Genomic DNA, 18,371 nt, shown 5'->3' with positions numbered 1-18,371 from the left:
GAGAGTTGGGGCTCCGTTCTGGAGATTGGGGGGAAGGGGAAGGGAGTGATGATGGAATACCCCTGTGAATACATGAAAACATACAATGAAGAATGACATCTGCCATAGAGTTTGCCCCCATCAGTGCACACCATACCGTGCTCCATGGGCTTAGAAATTGGTGCCGTGACCTCCTAGAGCAGTGGTCTTCAACCTGCGGACCTCCAGATGTTGCAAAACTACAACTCCCGGTATGCCCGGACAGCCAACGGCTGTCCGGGCATGCTGGGAGTTGTAGTTTTGCAACATCTGGAGATCCGCAGGTTGAAGATCACTGTCCTAGACAATAAGGTGTTCACCAAAGCAAAAAGCGTTAAAAGTAGAACCCCAGTATAAAGGCAATGGCTCTAATGCAGTGTAGCTGTTCAGCTGTTGCCATACTACAACTCCCAGCATGCCTGGACAGCTGAGAGGTGTAGTTTTGCAACAGATGTAGAGCTGTAGGTTGGGGGACTCTGCTCCAATGTATCAACAATAACTCTAAAAAGTTATCTTGTTGCCATAGTTACCAGTGTTCAGTGTCACTTTGTGCTCTGGTTGCCATGGGAGACAGTTGTGATACATTCATTCAAACTGGCCTTGGAATCAACCCGTGTAGAAGTTTAAAGCATCTAAAATATTTATAGTAATAAAAATCAGCCTTGATTTGCCCTTTTTTTTTTTTTTTTATAAAAACAATGTTGCCCTTATTAAAGATGGATACGCACCAGAACACCCTGGTACGAGTGTAAGCGCTGACCCTTTTCAAAGATGGCCGCCATGGCGCGTCACTTGACCTAGCCGCGCACTTTTGATTGGCTGCTTCACCCGTGACGTCGCGTGTTGTGCGGTCTGGCTGGGAGGGGCCGCGCCTGCGCAGTTGCTCCGTTGATGTCTGGCCCTATTGTGCTGTGTATAAAGAGTGTGTGACCGGTTCTCTGCTGTTACCTGTGTATTGTGACGCCCGTCCCCTGCAAGTGAGTGATATACCGCACACGTGTGAACGGTCACCGGCGTGGCCTCCATTCATATCCACATCATGTAACCATTTCTACATACGTGAAACATACGTGCTGGGGTCATGTGATCAGGCTTCATCCTCAGCTGTATACAGGATAATCAGTGCTATGTAGTCCTGTATATACAGACACGTGTAGTATATAGGGAATATCACGTGATGCATATATGTCCTGGCCATACAGAGGGTGTGATCTGTAGTACAGGCATGTATTGTGTATGTGATGTATGACCTGTACATGTAGTGCTTGGGATATAGGATATATGTGGTATATACATGACCTGGACGTGTAATATATAGGATATATGTGGTATATACATGACCTGGACGTGTAGTGCTTGGGATATAGGATATATGTGGTATATACATGACCTGGACATGTAATACATGGGATATAGGATATATGTGGTATATACATGACCTGTACATGTAGTGCTTGTGATATAGGATATATGTGATATATACATGACCTGGACGTGTAGTGCTTGGGATATAGGATATATGTGGTATATACATGACCTGTACATGTAGTGCTTGGGATATAGGATATGTGGTATATACATGACCTGGACGTGTAATACATGGGATATAGGATATATGTGGTATATACATGACCTGTACATGTAGTGCTTGGGATATAGGATATATGTGGTATATATATATATGGCTGGTACGTGTAATACATGGGATATAGGATATATGTGGTATATATATATGGCTGGTACGTGTAATACATGGGATATAGGATATATGTGGTATATACATGACCTGGACGTGTAGTGCTTGGGATATAGGATATATGTGGTATATACATGACCTGGACGTGTAGTGCTTGGGATATAGGATATATGTGTGATATACATGACCTGGACGTGTAATATATAGGATATATGTGGTATATACATGACCTGGACGTGTAGTGCTTGGGATATAGGATATATGTGGTATATACATGACCTGGACGTGTAATATATAGGATATATGTGGTATATACATGACCTGTACATCTAGTGCTTGGGATATAGGATATATGTGATATATACATGACCTGGACGTGTAGTGCTTGGGATATAGGATATATGTGGTACAGTATATATATATATATGTATATATATATATATAATATGGCTGGTACATGTAATATATAGGATATATGTGGTATATACATGACCTGGACATGTAATACATGGGATATAGGATATATGTGGTATATACATGACCTGGACGTGTAGTGCTTGGGATATAGGATATATGTGGTATATACATGACCTGGACGTGTAGTGCTTGGGATATAGGATATATGTGGTACAGTATATATATGGATGGTACATGTAATATATAGGATATATGTGGTAGCTATATGGCTGGGACATGTAATACATGGGATATAGGATGTATGTGGTATGTACATGGCCAGGACATCTAATATAAAAGGTGCCTACATGACTTGTACATGTAGTGCTTGGGATATAGTATATATGTGCTATATACATGACATGGGATACATAAAGTACATGGGATATATTTGATATCTTCATGGCCTGAACATGCAGAAATGTAATATATAGTGTATATGTGTTATATACATGGCTGGTACATGTAATACATGGGATATATGATGTATGTGGTATCTACATGGGAATTGTTTACTGAGAGAGTAGTGGATGCATGGAATAGCCTTCCTGCAGAAGAGGTCGCTGCAAATACAGTGAAGGAGTTTAAGCATGGATGGGATAAGCATAAGGCTATCCTTCATATAAGATAGGGATAAGCATAAGGCTATCCTTCATATAAGATAGGGATAGGTACAGTATAAGGCTATCCTTCATATAAGATAGGGATAGGCATAAGGGTATCCTTCATATAACATAGGGATAGGCATAAGGATATCCTTCATATAAGACAGGGATAGGCATAAGGATATCCTTCATATAAGACAGGGATAGGCATAAGGTTATCCTTCATATAAGATAGAGATTGGTATAAGGCTATCCTTCATATAAGATAGGGATAAGCATAAGGCTATCCTTCATATAACATAGGGATAGGCATAAGACTATCCTTCATATAAGATAGGGATAGGCATAAGGCTATCCTTCATATCAGAAAGAGGCATAAGGCTATCCTTCATATAAGACAGGGATAGGTATAAGGCTATCCTTCATATAAGACAGGGATAAGTATAAGGGTATCCTTAATATAAGACAGGGATAGGTATAAGGCTATCCTTCATATAAGACAGGGATAGGTATAAGGCTATCCTTCATATAAGACAGGGATAGGTATAAGGCTATCCTTCATATAAGACAGGGATAGGTATAAGGCTATCCTTCATATGAGATAGAGATAGGTATAAGGGTATCCTTCATATGAGACAGGGATAGGCATAAGGGTATCCTTCATATAAGACAGGGATAGGCATAAGGGTATCCTTCATATAAGACAGGGATAGGCATAAGGCTATCCTTCATATAAGATAGAGATAGGTATAAGGCTATCCTTCATATAAGATAGGGATAAGCATAAGGCTATCCTTCATATAAGATAGGGTCAGGAACTATTCATAGTATTCAGAATATTGGGCAGACTAGATGGGCCAAATGGTTCTTATCTGAAGACACATTCTATGTTCCTATACTATACAGAGGGTGAAATAAGTATTGAACACATTACCATTTTTCTCACTAAATTTATTTCCTAAGGTGCACATTTAAAGTGGTACTCCGATGGGAAAAAAAATGTTCCCCAGATGTTGGTAACAACCCAAGTAATCCATATATACAAAGATACCAAAACAAATAATAAAACAAATTCATTTATGTGTAATCTTGTGAGATGGTAGAGGGTAAAAGTATTGAACGCATGAAGGGAGGTGCAAAATGGCCTGGAAAGCCAAGACTACAGCTGAAATCTATCTATAAAGAGCAATCCAGCCCCTTGTCAGTGCAAATAATATCAGCCGGTTAAGTCCTAACTGATGGCTACAAAAAGTCTCATTGCCAAGGTGTTACACAAGACACATCTGCTGATGGGTAAAAGCAAAGAGCCGTCTCCAGACCTTCACAACCTAATTGTTGTAAAACATAAGTGAGGTTTGGAGTTGGGAACATCACGGTGTGGGGCGGCTTTTCAGCAAATGGTTCTGGCAAACTTCATATAACTGAAGAAAGGAAGAAGGGGCAAATTTACGGAGACATTCTTGACAAAAATCTGAGGGCAGACATTACAGGAGCACAATGATCCCAAACACTCGGCCACGGAAACTCTCCAATGGTTTCACAGAAAGTGAATAGAATGGACCAGAAAATCACCTGACTTATATCCCATTGAAAATCTATGGAAAGAATTGAAGATCATGGTTCATAGAAGAGGCCTGCAGAACCTTCAAGATCTGAAGACTGTTTGTGTGGAAGAATGGGCCAAAATCCCCCAGAGCAATGCAGGACACTATTTTCTCCATACAAGAGGCGTTTTGGAGCCGTCGTTACCAACAAAAGCTTCTGTAGAAAGTATTAAATATCAGGAAGCGTGTTCAATACTTTTTCCATTTCACTCCGCCCCCTTGTGATGTCACCTCCCCCCCCATCAATGCAAGCCTATGGGAGGGGGCGTGACGGAGTCACGCCCCCTTCCTTAGGCTTGCATTGAGGGGGCGTGACATCACGGTACTCCGGCCCCGTGGTCGTGAAGCTTCAGACACGGAGTGATCATCGCTTCGAGCAGCTGAGGCAGGTGGGTGCTGCATGAGAGATAGCGGCAGGACCCCCGAGATCAGACATCTTATCTTCTATCCTTTGGATAGGGGATAAGATGTCTTGGGGCCGGAGTACCCCTTTAACCCCCTGGGACATGGAATGGCATCATAGAGCTGGTGAATGTTAGAGACCTTGCGCTCCCCCACCTTCCGTTTGAGGAGGCCCTACAGATGCCCAATAGGCCTTAGGTCTGGAGACATGCTTGGTCAGTCCATCACCTGTACCCCCAGCGTCTTAACAAGGCACCGGTGGCCTTAGAGTCGTTTGGGGGGTCATTATCGTGTGAATACTGCCCTGTGGTCCGGTCTCTGAAGGGAGGGGGTCATGCTCTGCTTCAGTATGTCACAGGACATGTTGGCATTCATGGTTCCCGCTATGAACTGTATCCCCCCCAATCCCAGCAGGACTGATGTAGGCCCAGACCATGACTGTCCCACCACCATGCCTGACTGTAGACAAGACACACTTGTCTTTGTACTCCTCATCAGACCACGGGACATGGTACCAGTCATCCATGTCCTTATCTGCTTGTCTTCAGGAAACTATGGACTTACTTGTGCTTTATCTTAAGAAGAGGCTTCCTTCGGGACGACAGCCATGCAGAACAATTTGATGCAGTGTGCGGTGTATGGTCTAAGCACTAACAGGATGACCCTCCCCACAAACACACACACCTCTCTTCATCCTCTATAGAAATGCTGGCAACACCCATATGTCTATTTCCTAAAGGCAACCTCTGGATATAATGCTGAGCATGTGCACTCAACTTCTTTGATCAACCATGGCGAGGCCTGTTATGAGTGGAACCTTTCCTGTGAAACCACTGTATAGTCTTACCCACTGTGCTGTAACTCATTTTTAGGGCCTTGCCAATCTTTTTATAGCCTAGGCCATCTTTATGTGGAGAAACAATTTTATTTTTATTTATTTTTAGATCCTAAGAGAATACTTTGCCATGAGGTGCCATGTTGAACTTGAGAGTGTGAGAGCAATAACACCAAATTTAAGACACCTGCTCCCCGTTCCACATCTATGACCTTATAATACTAATGAGCCACATGACATTGGGGAGGGAAAATGGCTAATTGGGCCCAATATGGAGATACTGTATATAATGTGAGGGGTGGACTCACTTATGGGATATACTGTATATAATGTGAGGGGTGGACTCACTTATGGGATATACTGTATATATAATGTGAGGGGTGGAGTCACTTATGGGAGATACTGTATATATAATGTGAGGGGTGGAGTCACTTATGGGATATACTGTATATATAATGTGAGGGGTGGAGTCACTTATGGGATATACTGTATATATAATGTGAGGGGTGGAGTCACTTATGGGATATACTGTATATATAATGTGAGGGGTGGAGTCACTTATGGGATATACTGTATATATAATGTGAGGGGTGGAGTCACTTATGGGATATACTGTATATATAATGTGAGGGGTGGAGTCACTTATGGGATATACTGTATATATAATGTGAGGGGTGGAGTCACTTATGGGATATACTGTATATATAATGTGAGGGGTGGAGTCACTTATGGGATATACTGTATATATAATGTGGGGGGTGGACTGAAGCCCAAGCACAGAAAGTGCAGCTGTTGGTTGGACCCCCCTCAGCACTCCAGGTTGCACTTCCTGTGTTTGGGTTTCGGTCCTGAGTCTGTGTATGAGTTGGGGGAAAATGTGCTCTTGAGCTTTTTTAATCAGAAATAAAACATAGAAAACTTCATATTTTTTTTAAACCAAAGTAGATTAGTAATATTTTTTATTTACCATAAGGAGTGCAATAGCAAAAATTAATTTTAATGAGTTGTTATTTAATGATCCCCCTACATCCTTACGCAGCAAATAATCTTTTGGGTTTACCAAACATTTTAGGGTAAAATTAGTGATGTCATTACAAAGTACAACTGGTCACGCAAAGAACAAGCCCTCATGGGTCTGGGAATGGAAATATAAAAGTTATGAATTTTAGAAGGCGAGGAGGATAAAACAAAAACGCAAAAATTTTATTGGCTGTGTCCTTAAGGTCCAAATGGGCTGTGTCCTTAAGGGGTTAAAGTGTACCTAAACTTTCAGACAACTTCTGGCAACTTATCTGTGAAGTTGCGATCGGTGGGGTGCAGCTGCTGACATGCCCACCCAGTATTCCACTCTGTCTTCTCTTTACTGCTTGGCTTTCCTCAGAAAGCTGTTAAAGGGGTACTCTGCTGCCCTGCTTCTGAAGCTCCTCTCCCCAGCGTCCAGAAGTTTATTGCTCCAAACGCTGTGTGAGGGCTTCCGTGTTCAGGGCCGCCCCTCGTGAAGTCACGCCCGCCCCCTCATTGAAAGTCTATTGGAATGGGGCGCAACGTCACGAGGGGGCGGGGATGACGTCACGAGGGGTGGCCCTGAACACGGAAGCCAGCACACAGCGTTCAGAGCAATAAACTTCCGGACGCTGGGGAGTGTAGCTCCGGGAGCAGGGCAGCGGAGTACCCCTTTAACATGTAATACAGACTAAGTGAAAGTCTCATAGACTTTACTGAAACATTTGCTAAGCTCACTGAGGAAGCCAAACAGAAACGAAGGGACACGGCACTCGGGGGAGTGATTCTGTTCCTTTGTTCGAGTGGTCAATGGGCGTCTCAGCAGCCGCACCCCCACCGATCACAACTTCTACCGTATCTCTGTGACATGTCAGAGGTTGTTTGAAAATTTTGTAGATAAAGATGGACTGTGAAGCCTCAAATGGTCTGGAGGGTAAACCTTCCCTGAAAGAGCAGACTAAGCTAGAATATAATAAAGGACAAAGCGTTTTGAGAACATGCTGCTCTCCATCAGGTCTGTTCGGACCTGACTGAGAGCAGCACGCTCTCGAAACGCGTTGTCCTTTTGCCATAAACTTCATATTTTTTTTTCCTGTTTGGTCTACTCTTGAGTTAGGTTAACCTTTTCCCCCTATAGCAACAGGAGTGCCATCTAGAGTTGTCCTATGTTTGTTTGTGGCTCCCGGAGACCCTCCAGCTCATCTGAGGCTTCTCCGTGAGTCCATCTTTTTCTACCTGTACTACTGCCAAGCTATCTTCATCAGCGGTTGGGCATCTGGCTCATCCTGTTCCACCTGTAGGCACACCAGCGGTTGTATTAATGCGCATCTCTGTGTAAGAGCACCTTTTTTTGTTCCTTTTGTTTCCCTATCTTTTGAGCTATTTGAAAGTTTCGGTACACTTTAGCTAGTCCACATCTGCCATCGTGTCTTGTTTCTGGTTAATGGTGAAATTCAGAGCTCCATTATTGGGGTTACCATGAGGAGCACTGGATGGAGCCTTGTTGTGGTTCCCCGAATGGCTTTGAGTGAGCTGACTTGGCTCTGCACCCCCTTCATGGTAAAGGATTGGTGAAGGCTGGATCCCTGTGAACCTTAAAATGGTGGTGCTAAATGCCTTTACTTTAACAAGCGAATAACCCATCAAGCCATGTTGCAAACCTCTGACGTGATAGTTAAATGAAATGTGTAAAATTGAGGTGTGCGGTACTTTAGCGCCTTCCTTCAGTGACCTCAATTATGAATGTTGATTCTGTCCTTCTCAGGCATTGACAGCTATGTAACCGGAACATTAAACGGTTTCTCTGGGGAATACTTTTTTTGTTTTCAGTTGGCTCAGTTTGGGGTAAAATTGCTAAAAATATATACTCTACTTCCCTGATCCCCCCCCCCCCCGGCTGACATTCAACCGTAGCCCAGTCCTACTCAATCTCAACACAAGAAAGTGGCCCCTAAAGCAAGACATCTCTGTGGCCTCTGAATGGCTTAGTGGGCACTTCCTTGTGTCAAAACCAAGGCCAGGGAGTCTTGCGCAGCAGGATCGGCCTCTGTCGGAACAGCAGCAGCAGGGGATCAGGGAAGTCAAGTACACATCTTTTTTATTGTTTTTACCCCAACCTGAACTTCCATGGACTATCCTGGTAAGCCTTGCTTTGCATTTAGCATTTGCCCTAACTCTTTGGCTCTTACCATTGTCTGTTGTTCCATTTCTCATCTGTTGTGTTTGCATTAATAAAATAACCTCTTTTTCATGCAGAACTGTGCAGTACAATGTGATAAGTTGCACAAGTGATTTAGTAGTAATGCATGGATAAAACTATAACATGAGCACAGTAATTGTAATCCAGTGTTAAGAGCACCCCCCCATTATGGAATCAGTCCCAAGGTAATGTGAGTCCTTAAATTGTCTTATGTCAAGCTTTGTTCAGTTGTTTTCCAGGGGATCCCATTCCTTTCCAAGGGACTAGATGCGATAGATCCCATCAGTAAAAGAAAAAAAATAAATAAATAAATAAATAAAATATATAATGTTGACCCATCCTTAGGTAAGGTAAGACCTATGGTCTTTTGTCCAAAATGAAGCGCTGGCCACAAAAGCATGGTCCACTCCATTCTCTTGATCGATGGATGGGGGTCCCAGCAGTCAGACCCCACCAATCAGCTACTTATTCATGATCCTATGAACAGGGGGTTACTTTGTAAGCTGGGAGTACCTCTTTAAGTCATTGGTCTACTACAAGAGGTACAAGGTCCATAATCCTGGCCATTATAGAGTTAACCTAAGCAAGATAGTCCTGACCTCAGCCCTATTATGCCAACTTTCTCTTTTGGCATGCATGGATGGTAGCTGGACCCTCTTGTCCTAAGGTAAATCTGCAGGGACCCTTTTTTATTTTTAGGACTAGGGGTACTGCGGTGGAAGATTTTTACATAGAAGTAATTTACAAATCTGTTTAACTTTCTGGCACCAATTGATTTAAAAAAAAAAATAGTTTTCCACCAGAGTTGGAGTTGAGCACCATGTAATACTAGTTTTCTCCTGTAGTGGCCACTGCAGGGAGAATGTGTACTTGGACTTGCAGCGATCGCCTGATCACCTGGCCAGCCTACTATAAAACAACAACAAAAAACTAAAAACAAATTAACTAGACAAAGTTGCAAAAGCCGTATAATGGTTTTCCAAAACTAGAAAAATTTAGTAAAATGTCTCATGGCTTGACAAAAGAAGACGCCTTAAGAACTCATATTTGCTGCTGTTGTTTTTTGCTGTTTTAGGGGGGCTTCTGGTTATTAACATTAACTTATTGTTAGTTATCTGTACATTTTTATAACCTCATGGTGATAGCCCTTGAAATGAAGTGTCAGCATAAAGAAATAGATCAATATATGTGGCTGCCATTGGGCAGTGGGCGGTGTCCTCATTTGGTAATTCACTATAGTTCTTCATAGTGAATTTAGGAAATTTTATTGGATGCCAAATTTACTGTAATCAAATGAAACAAAAAAAAATTCCAGAAACAAAAAAAACAACAACTTTCTTTACAGTGGACCGGAGTTCGAAACGACGACAAGTGAAGCCTTTGGCAACCTCCCTTCTTGAAGCTTTGGATTATGATAGCTCAGATGACAGTGATTTTAAAGTTGGAGATGCCTCAGGTATTTTTTAAAACATTTTTTTCTAATATTACGCTGTTTGGTAGCCATTCTTATATGGAAGATTTTTGCGACTACTGTGATTAGCTGAAAATTGTGATGTCTTAGAAGACCACCAATTTTCGACTTGTTTGGTTAAAGTCAGCTGATTAAAAGGGCATTTACCCTCAGAGAGCCCACACTATGGCAGCGCTGACACTGTATATACCCGGGCTATCATTTCTTGCCATAAGCTTATTCATTTGTGCCTAATAATAATAATAAAGTTGGTCTAAGATATGTTTGTTGCTGTGCTTCATAGTCTTGCATGCTGTGATGTGTATATATTAGTGTAGTGCATAAGAAAACTGTTTTTGACACTTTTTTTTTTTTTCTGGTTGTTTTTTTTGTCTTTTTTGTCTTTTTTTTATTGTTTCCTTATTCATTACCAAATCCAAAGGACTGTGAAACGCAGTATAGCTGCCAGAACCATGTATCAAGGAGTATCATATGCTCTCTAAAGATTCCCATTTCCATACACATCTGCCCACAACAATTTCTTAGTCCCTTCATACACATTAAAGGAATTGTCCGAGAAAAATAATTTATTTTAAAAACATGGCCTGGTTGCCTCTCACTTGGTCCCCGTAGGGATCAGTATCGCTGCTTCCTGCCCCCACCGGGCTGCACCTCCTTAGGGGGGGGGGGGGGTCAATACCTCACAATGCTGCTCTGCCAATCACTGGCGTAGGTGGGCATCTCTGTGGCCAGTGATTGTCTAAGCTGCCATGTCTTGCTCGGACCCTATCACATGGTCTTAGATTAACTTCTCTTCCTGGCGCTGGGGTCCAATACATTCAGCCCATCACTGGCCACAGTGGTTTCCCGCCTCAACCAGTGATGTGCCGCACTTTGACGTATTGATCCCCAGCACCAGGAAGTGGAGCATAGAGGAGACCAGGAGCAAACCCTTAAAGCTCCGGCTTGGGATAGAGGATAGAGAAAGGTGAGGGGGTAAGTTTCCACCACATTACTATTTACCCAAGAACAATAGGTTTGGGCAGTGGAAGCCCAACATGCCTCATCATGCTCTCCCCTGACTCCATCTGAATGGTGAGAGTTGTGAGTTGGAAGGTCCCATACACAATTACATAATAGAAGGTTTTTAGGTTCTCACTGACTTTTTTTTTTTTAATGTGTGTGGGTGCCTTTAGACCAGTGTGCACGTGTTTTCAATACAAGGGGTGGGGGGGGGGGGGGGGGGGGGGTTATCCTCTGCTAGACTCCCCTGTGGGCAACTTGGCTCCCCAAGAACAAAAGGCGCAGACAGTTGACATCTATATATGCCTGATCCTTAGTTTCCGCAACATCTGTATGACGAAAAATGGATATCACTGTATTTTTCCAAAATTATGCCGGTTTCACAGTAGTTTAACTGTACTTTCACTTATTCCCAGACCCCCCCCCCAACCCCAATATATGACCCGCGGGCGCTGCTCTGCTTCCCCCCTAATGAATTATCAGCCGCAGCGCTCTGTCCCCATATTGGGGGACTAATCATATGTTACCTGCAGGCGCTCTTTTTTCCCCCCCTGTGAGCGCTGCACATCCTCCCCACGTCGAGAAATGAATGATTTGTGAGCCGCGGGCGCAGGACTTCTGTTCGGTTTGGAGCACGGAAGCTGTCACCTCCCCCTCCAAGCGCTGAAAGATAGTGAGCCGCGGGCGCATCAGAGCTTCTGATCCCCGTCCCTTCTGATCAGAACAGAAGTCCTCCGCCCGCGGCTCACAAATCATTCATTTCCCGACTTGGGAAGGATGTGCAGCGCTCCCAGGAGGAGAAAGAGCATCTGCAGGTAACATGATTAGTCCCCCGATGTGGGGACAGAGCGCTGTGGCTGATAATTCATTCGGGGGGGGGGCCTGACCGGTAATGCTGTATATGGAAAATTGATATCGTAAACAAAAAACACAATGGTATTCGGTATGAACTGGTATACCGCCCAGGACTAGCCTCATATATCAGATCAACTCTGTTTCCAAAATTGGTCAGCTGCCAAAAGTTCCGAGTTTGGTTGTTATTAACCTAGTAAGTTGAACAGCAAAGTCATCAAATCTGTTTTTTAGTTCCTTTATAAGAGCAGATAAACAAAAATGATTTACTGTATCCATTGTATTATGGACACCAGCAGTGCCTAATGGACCATATTAACTTATAATGGGGTCTTTTGGGTTAAATTGCTGTGTCCATTACTTCGACAGGAACAATAGCACTGTGTGTTGCCCTATTCCTCCCATCAACAAAAATGGGAGCACAGCCTACCACTGTGTTTCTTCACATACACCTGCACAGGCCAGAAAAAGTTGTTCCTCCGACATTTTAGTGTCTATGTTTGCCCTTTAAAGGGGTTAACCCAAGGTTTAAAGTTATCACCTATCCACTAGCTGACTGTGGGGTTTGACTGCTGGGACCCAACCCAATCATGCAAATGGTGGTATTTGTCCCACAAGTAAATTGAGCAGTTGCTGCTACCATTCCATTCACTCTATCTGTGACTTCTGAATGTAGCTGAGGACTTTACATTTTGGGATGATTTCTTAAAGTTGCCCATAGCTATCAGATAAATGTTGACCAAACCCAATCTAAAGTGTATTTGGGCCTCGCAAGTTTTTCCTGATGCCAGATGTCAGGGGGTAAACAAGTGCTGTGGATTTGGTAAGCCAAACTTCCATTTTCTGTCTTTTGTCTTACTCAAATTCCTTTGACAATGGTTAATATATATATATATATATATATATATATATATATATATATATATGAAGGAAAGAACAAGGTCCGGCACTGGGTTGCCGGACCTTGTTCTTTCCTTCACAAGTGAGCAGCCGGAGGCGGTACCGGACGGTCTACGACACAGGTGGCGAGGTGGGCGTGCACAGGGTGAGCGACTCACAAGTCTGCCTTTGATATATATATATATATATATATATATATATATATATATATATATATATATTTTTTTTTTTTTTTGAGGAAGTAGTTGTATTTAGTACATTTCTTTTGACTCTATAACGCTGACTGCACTGCCCTGGGGCAAAGAAAGTTCTCTGTCATTTTGTTCTTCAGCCACCCTTTTCCTATTGAGAACACATGCACACATGACATAACCAAGCCCATGCTTTCCCATGCTATCTTTTTAGTTTCGAAGAAATGTTTTTAAAATGTTTTCCCCAAAAATTAGCCATCACTTTTTAATGGAAACAAGGGCCCCTTCTAATCCAGAAATTGATCCATAACTAATTTAGGGCAAATTGACAGGGGTTTTCACCATGAAAAAAAAAAACCCTTTTAATATTAAGATATGGGATAACAATGGCCCACATCTGCTCAACCACTGCTCCATTCATCCTCTGTGGGGCCACCGTACGTTTCAAGAGTTCTGTGATTGAGAGAATGGAGCGATGGCTTGGCATGCGCGGGGTGCTCCATACATTCCTGGGACACTTATGCCCCTTTTCATGGGCTTGGAGGGGGTCTTAGCAGCTGGACCCCACGATCAGATTATTATACCCTATTCTTTGGATATGGGATAACAACCTAAGATGGGGATCTGATACCCCATTAGGGTAGGGTCACACGTGCTGTATTTTGCTGCATATTTGCTGCTGCATATTTTCCATTAAAGCCAATGAGTAGCAACATCAGAAAATATGCAGTAAAATATGGCCTATGTTACCCTACCCTTAAAGGGGTACTCTGCCCCGAGACATCTTATTCCCTATCCAAAGGATAGGGGATAAGATGTCTGATCACGGTGGTCCCGTCACCGCTGCGGCACCCCAGACATCGGGTTCACGGAATGAACTTTGCTCTGTGCTGGATGACTGGCGATGCAGGCCGGAAGTTCGTGACGTGACAGTCATGCCCCGCTCATGACGTCCCGGCTGCGCCCCTTCAATGAAAGTCTATGGGAGAGACTTTTATTGAGGGGGCACGGTCGTGACGTCATAAGCCTCCAGTGCTGATCCTGATGCTCTAAACGAACGCCGGGTGCAGCACGGAGATCACGGGGGATCCCCAGCGGCAGGACCACCGCGATCAGATATCTTATCCCCTATCCTTTTGGATAGGGGATAAGATGTCTAGGAGCGGAGTACCCCTTTTAATGTCCAGTTTAAATACCATTGGAAGGTGTCGTCATGCCTTTATCTCTACTCTGAATTGGGCCCCCGATATAGTTGGGGTAGCCATCAAATTTTTTATTCAGTTTTTACCCTGAGTAACCTTTTTGGCAACTTAAGTATTTATCTCCTTCAGTGAAGACTTTTTGAAAGCTGGTCGGCAAGACTACATTTTTTTTTTGAAACCTCACCACCTAGTCCTACAACAGTGATGCATATTGTATGTATATGTTTGTTTTTATTTCTTTTGTAGGGATGATGTTATATGGGTTTATCCTCTACTTGTCGGACATTGTGTATGTGTTTAATTTCCAGATTCTGAAGGCAGCATCGGTGGTAGCGACGATGGTTCAAAAGACAGCGGTGAATGTTCTGGCACCGACTCTGAAGACGACCTAAAAGACGCTGATATGTCAGCAGTTCATCCTGAAGAAGAGGAAGAGAGAAGAGCCTCTGAAGGAGAAGACGCAGCTACAGGATACACAAGAAATGAAGACAAAGTTACAGATGATCAGTCTGGGAAAGAAGAACCAAAAAAAGATGACTGTGACAAACTACAAAAGAAGGAGAGACCCTCAGAGGCCGACATCACTACAGACGACCAGGCCAATGAACCGAAGAAATGGAACCTACGAAGAAACCGTCCAATGTTGGACTTCATCACCATGGAAGAGTTAAACGCCATGGATGACTATGACAGCGAAGATGACAATGACTGGAGACCCACAGGCGGCAGGAGGAAAGGAAAATCTTCTACCGGGGAGGGCAGCGATGGTGAGGATGATGAAGAGGACGATGCAAGCGAAGAGGAATCAAATCAACAAGCCGGCAATAAAGACGACAGCTGCAGCTCAAGTGACGACGAAGGAAAGAAGAAAAAAATCAAGATTCCCAGTAGGAACAGCGGTGATGATGAGGAGCTGACGAATGACAGCTTGACATTGTCTCAAAGCAAAAGTAATGAGGTAATTTATAAGGTGTCCTGACAGATTCATTAAGATGTGAAAACCTGTAATGTGAGGAGCCGCTAAAATGTTCCTTTATATTGTTACCTGGGTAGCCTTTATAGAACATCTTTGGGAATCTGAGATAGCTGAAGGCTTCAAGTATCCACCCAAAATCCTAAAGTGATAAGTTAACCCCTTCCCTCAAAATAGAATCGTATGTAATAGAATGGCTTTAGTTAACATATTTACAGCTAGGTCATAGTTATTGCAAAGGATGAAGAAGACAAATCTGACTCCATTTACATAATTGTTCCCAATGGGAAGGAGCAGAGGGTAAAAGAGGAGAAGGCACTAAAGGTTTACAGCTAGGTCATAGTAATTGCAGGGGCCCCGGAGCTGGAAAGCTGGGACCAGCGGCAACTCAGAACCTGGATCTTTTCCCTTTATTGTCAAGGCAACCAGAGATCTTTTGAAAGGTCCTTAGACCAGTTTGTTACTGGTGGGCAACCATACTTTGGTACAGAGATGTAAAACTTCCCAAAATTTTGAAGCTGTGGAAAAAAATAAATAAATGGATGCGCAAAGTTTAAAGACATATTAAACTCCTTTCATGAATTTGATTGAAAAGTAAAATAAAATGAATTATGAAAAGGCAAAAAGGGAAATCATGGTACATAATGCCCTTTGACTTCAATTGAGAAGATTTCTAGGCAGAGTGCCCAGTGCAGAGGTCATTGTGCATAAAGGGGCATGGGGGGAGCTGTGACCATTGTGAATGGCCTGATCCTGTCTTATCTATACACTGGTGCTATCTTTCAGTGTAATCCTGTTTGTGAGGAGACTGCTAAAAAGTTTCCTCTACAGAACAGGAAGTCTATGCTTAGTGGCCAGAAGGGAAGCTACAAGATGGCATAATTATTTTGTAACATAGATAGTAAAATGGAAAATTCTAAAAAGAATCACCACCAAAAGTGCTTAAAATAATATATTTAACATAAAAAAACTTGATTTTAGCAATAGGTTATTTTCTGATGACCCGCTCATTTAATCTGGTGTATCTGGTAAAGCAAGCCAAGCAATGAGGCAAATACATCGCTCTGGAGTAGTTGACACATCAATGTTATTTAGATAGTAGAGAGTGAAGAATAAAAGATTCCACCAAAAACATGGATGCCATGAAACAAATTGTTGTTTTGTTGATTTTTTTTTTTAATTATAGGACTCACTTATCCTGGAGAAAAGTGACAAGTGGTGCTCACAGAAAATGGATCACATATTAATATGCTGCGTGTGTCTTGGTGACAATAGTGAAGATGCAGATGAGATCATCCAGTGCGATAACTGTGGCATAACTGTACATGAAGGTAATGGTCAGCCGATGTCTCTTGTATTAAAGAAGTCACATAGTTATAGATCATAGGGTACTGCTTAATTTTCTTGTGGTCTACAGTAGACAATATTGCAAATATTATCTATCTATATATCTATCCATCTTTCTATTTATCTATCTATATTTATTTATTGGGTAGAAATGTTGATCACTAATTGATTTAATGGATTCATTTTTGACTTTATGGTAGTCTAAGGTAATGTTATCTTACTTGGTCTCAGTAACATAGGTGAGATTAATACCAGGTGAGTTTCCTTAGTCCCCAGGCTCCAGTGATTTTTCCCATTCCCAACAAGTGTTCAGCTTCCCTCCCCAACAGATGTTCAGCTTCCCTCCCCAACAGATGTTCAGCTTCCCTCCCCAACAGGCGTTCAGCTTCCCTCCCCAACAGGCGTTCAGCTTCCCTCCCCAACAGGCGTTCAGCTTCCCTCCCCAACAGGCGCTCAGCTTCCCTCCCCAACAGGCGCTCAGCTTCCCTCCCCAACAGGCGCTCAGCTTCCCTCCCCAACAGGCGCTCAGCTTCCCTCCCCAACAGGCGCTCAGCTTCCCTCCCCAACAGGCGCTCAGCTTCCCTCCCCAACAGGCGCTCAGCTTCCCTCCCCAACAGGCGCTCAGCTTCCCTCCCCAACAGGCGCTCAGCTTCCCTCCCCAACAGGCGCTCAGCTTCCCTCCCCAACAGGCGCTCAGCTTCCCTCCCCAACAGGCGCTCAGCTTCCCTCCCCAACAGGCGCTCAGCTTCCCTCCCCAACAGGCGCTCAGCTTCCCTCCCCAACAGGCGCTCAGCTTCCCTCCCCAACAGGCGCTCAGCTTCCCTCCCCAACAGGCGCTCAGCTTCCCTCCCCAACAGGCGCTCAGCTTCCCTCCCCAACAGGCGCTCAGCTTCCCTCCCCAACAGGCGCTCAGCTTCCCTCCCCAACAGGCGCTCAGCTTCCCTCCCCAACAGGCGCTCAGCTTCCCTCCCCAACAGGCGCTCAGCTTCCCTCCCCAACAGGCGCTCAGCTTCCCTCCCCAACAGGCGCTCAGCTTCCCTCCCCAACAGGCGCTCAGCTTCCCTCCCCAACAGGCGCTCAGCTTCCCTCCCCAACAGGCGCTCAGCTTCCCTCCCCAACAGGCGCTCAGCTTCCCTCCCCAACAGGCGCTCAGCTTCCCTCCCCAACAGGCGCTCAGCTTCCCTCCCCGTCCTGTGTTCACCATACTGATTAGTGCCAGACAGAGAAAAGTGGGCTGTGCCACTTAGCAGTTATTTAGTTCTGGTATTCCATTAAAGATTTTCTGTACACCTCATCTCCTGGCTGTTCTTCAGTTTAGGCATGGAGATCCCGAACTGAAGATTGCTGAGGCAATTGCAGATGCCTAGAAAGTTCAGTGCATGAGCTCTTTTTAAATGAATAGGACATGTGCATGGACCTCGTTGGGCCTCATACGGTTGCGTTGGGCCTCATACGGTTGCTTCAGCCAACCTAACATCCCAGCATTGACTATGTCTCCATGTCCAAACCAAAGAGTGAAAGTTTTACAGGTGCATTTTGATGAGCCTGAGAAAAGTGAAGTGCTGCAGTACTTGGTAACTGTGGAAGGACACCGGTTTTATAATACAACATATTA

The 18,371-nt window shown here is 43.7% G+C and overlaps 1 protein-coding gene across 1 annotated transcript in view; it reads left to right on the top strand.

Moving 5' to 3' along the window:
• The first annotated feature begins 757 nt into the window (after positions 1-757).
• Positions 758-18,371, top strand: part of PHF14 (PHD finger protein 14) — a 171,969-nt gene continuing 154,355 nt past the window's right edge. The window contains exons 1-4 of the mRNA XM_056522951.1: positions 758-995; positions 10,164-10,274; positions 14,745-15,394; positions 16,596-16,740. Of these exons, the coding sequence (XP_056378926.1) occupies position 995; positions 10,164-10,274; positions 14,745-15,394; positions 16,596-16,740 (907 nt within the window). The 5' untranslated portion in view covers positions 758-994. The remainder of the gene's footprint in view (positions 996-10,163; positions 10,275-14,744; positions 15,395-16,595; positions 16,741-18,371) is intronic.

Source organism: Hyla sarda, chromosome 5, assembly GCF_029499605.1.
Source record: "Hyla sarda isolate aHylSar1 chromosome 5, aHylSar1.hap1, whole genome shotgun sequence".
Lineage (NCBI taxonomy): Eukaryota > Metazoa > Chordata > Amphibia > Anura > Hylidae > Hyla > Hyla sarda.
The sequence above is the reverse complement of the archived record's forward strand: the minus strand, read 5'-3'. Positions and strand labels throughout refer to the sequence as shown.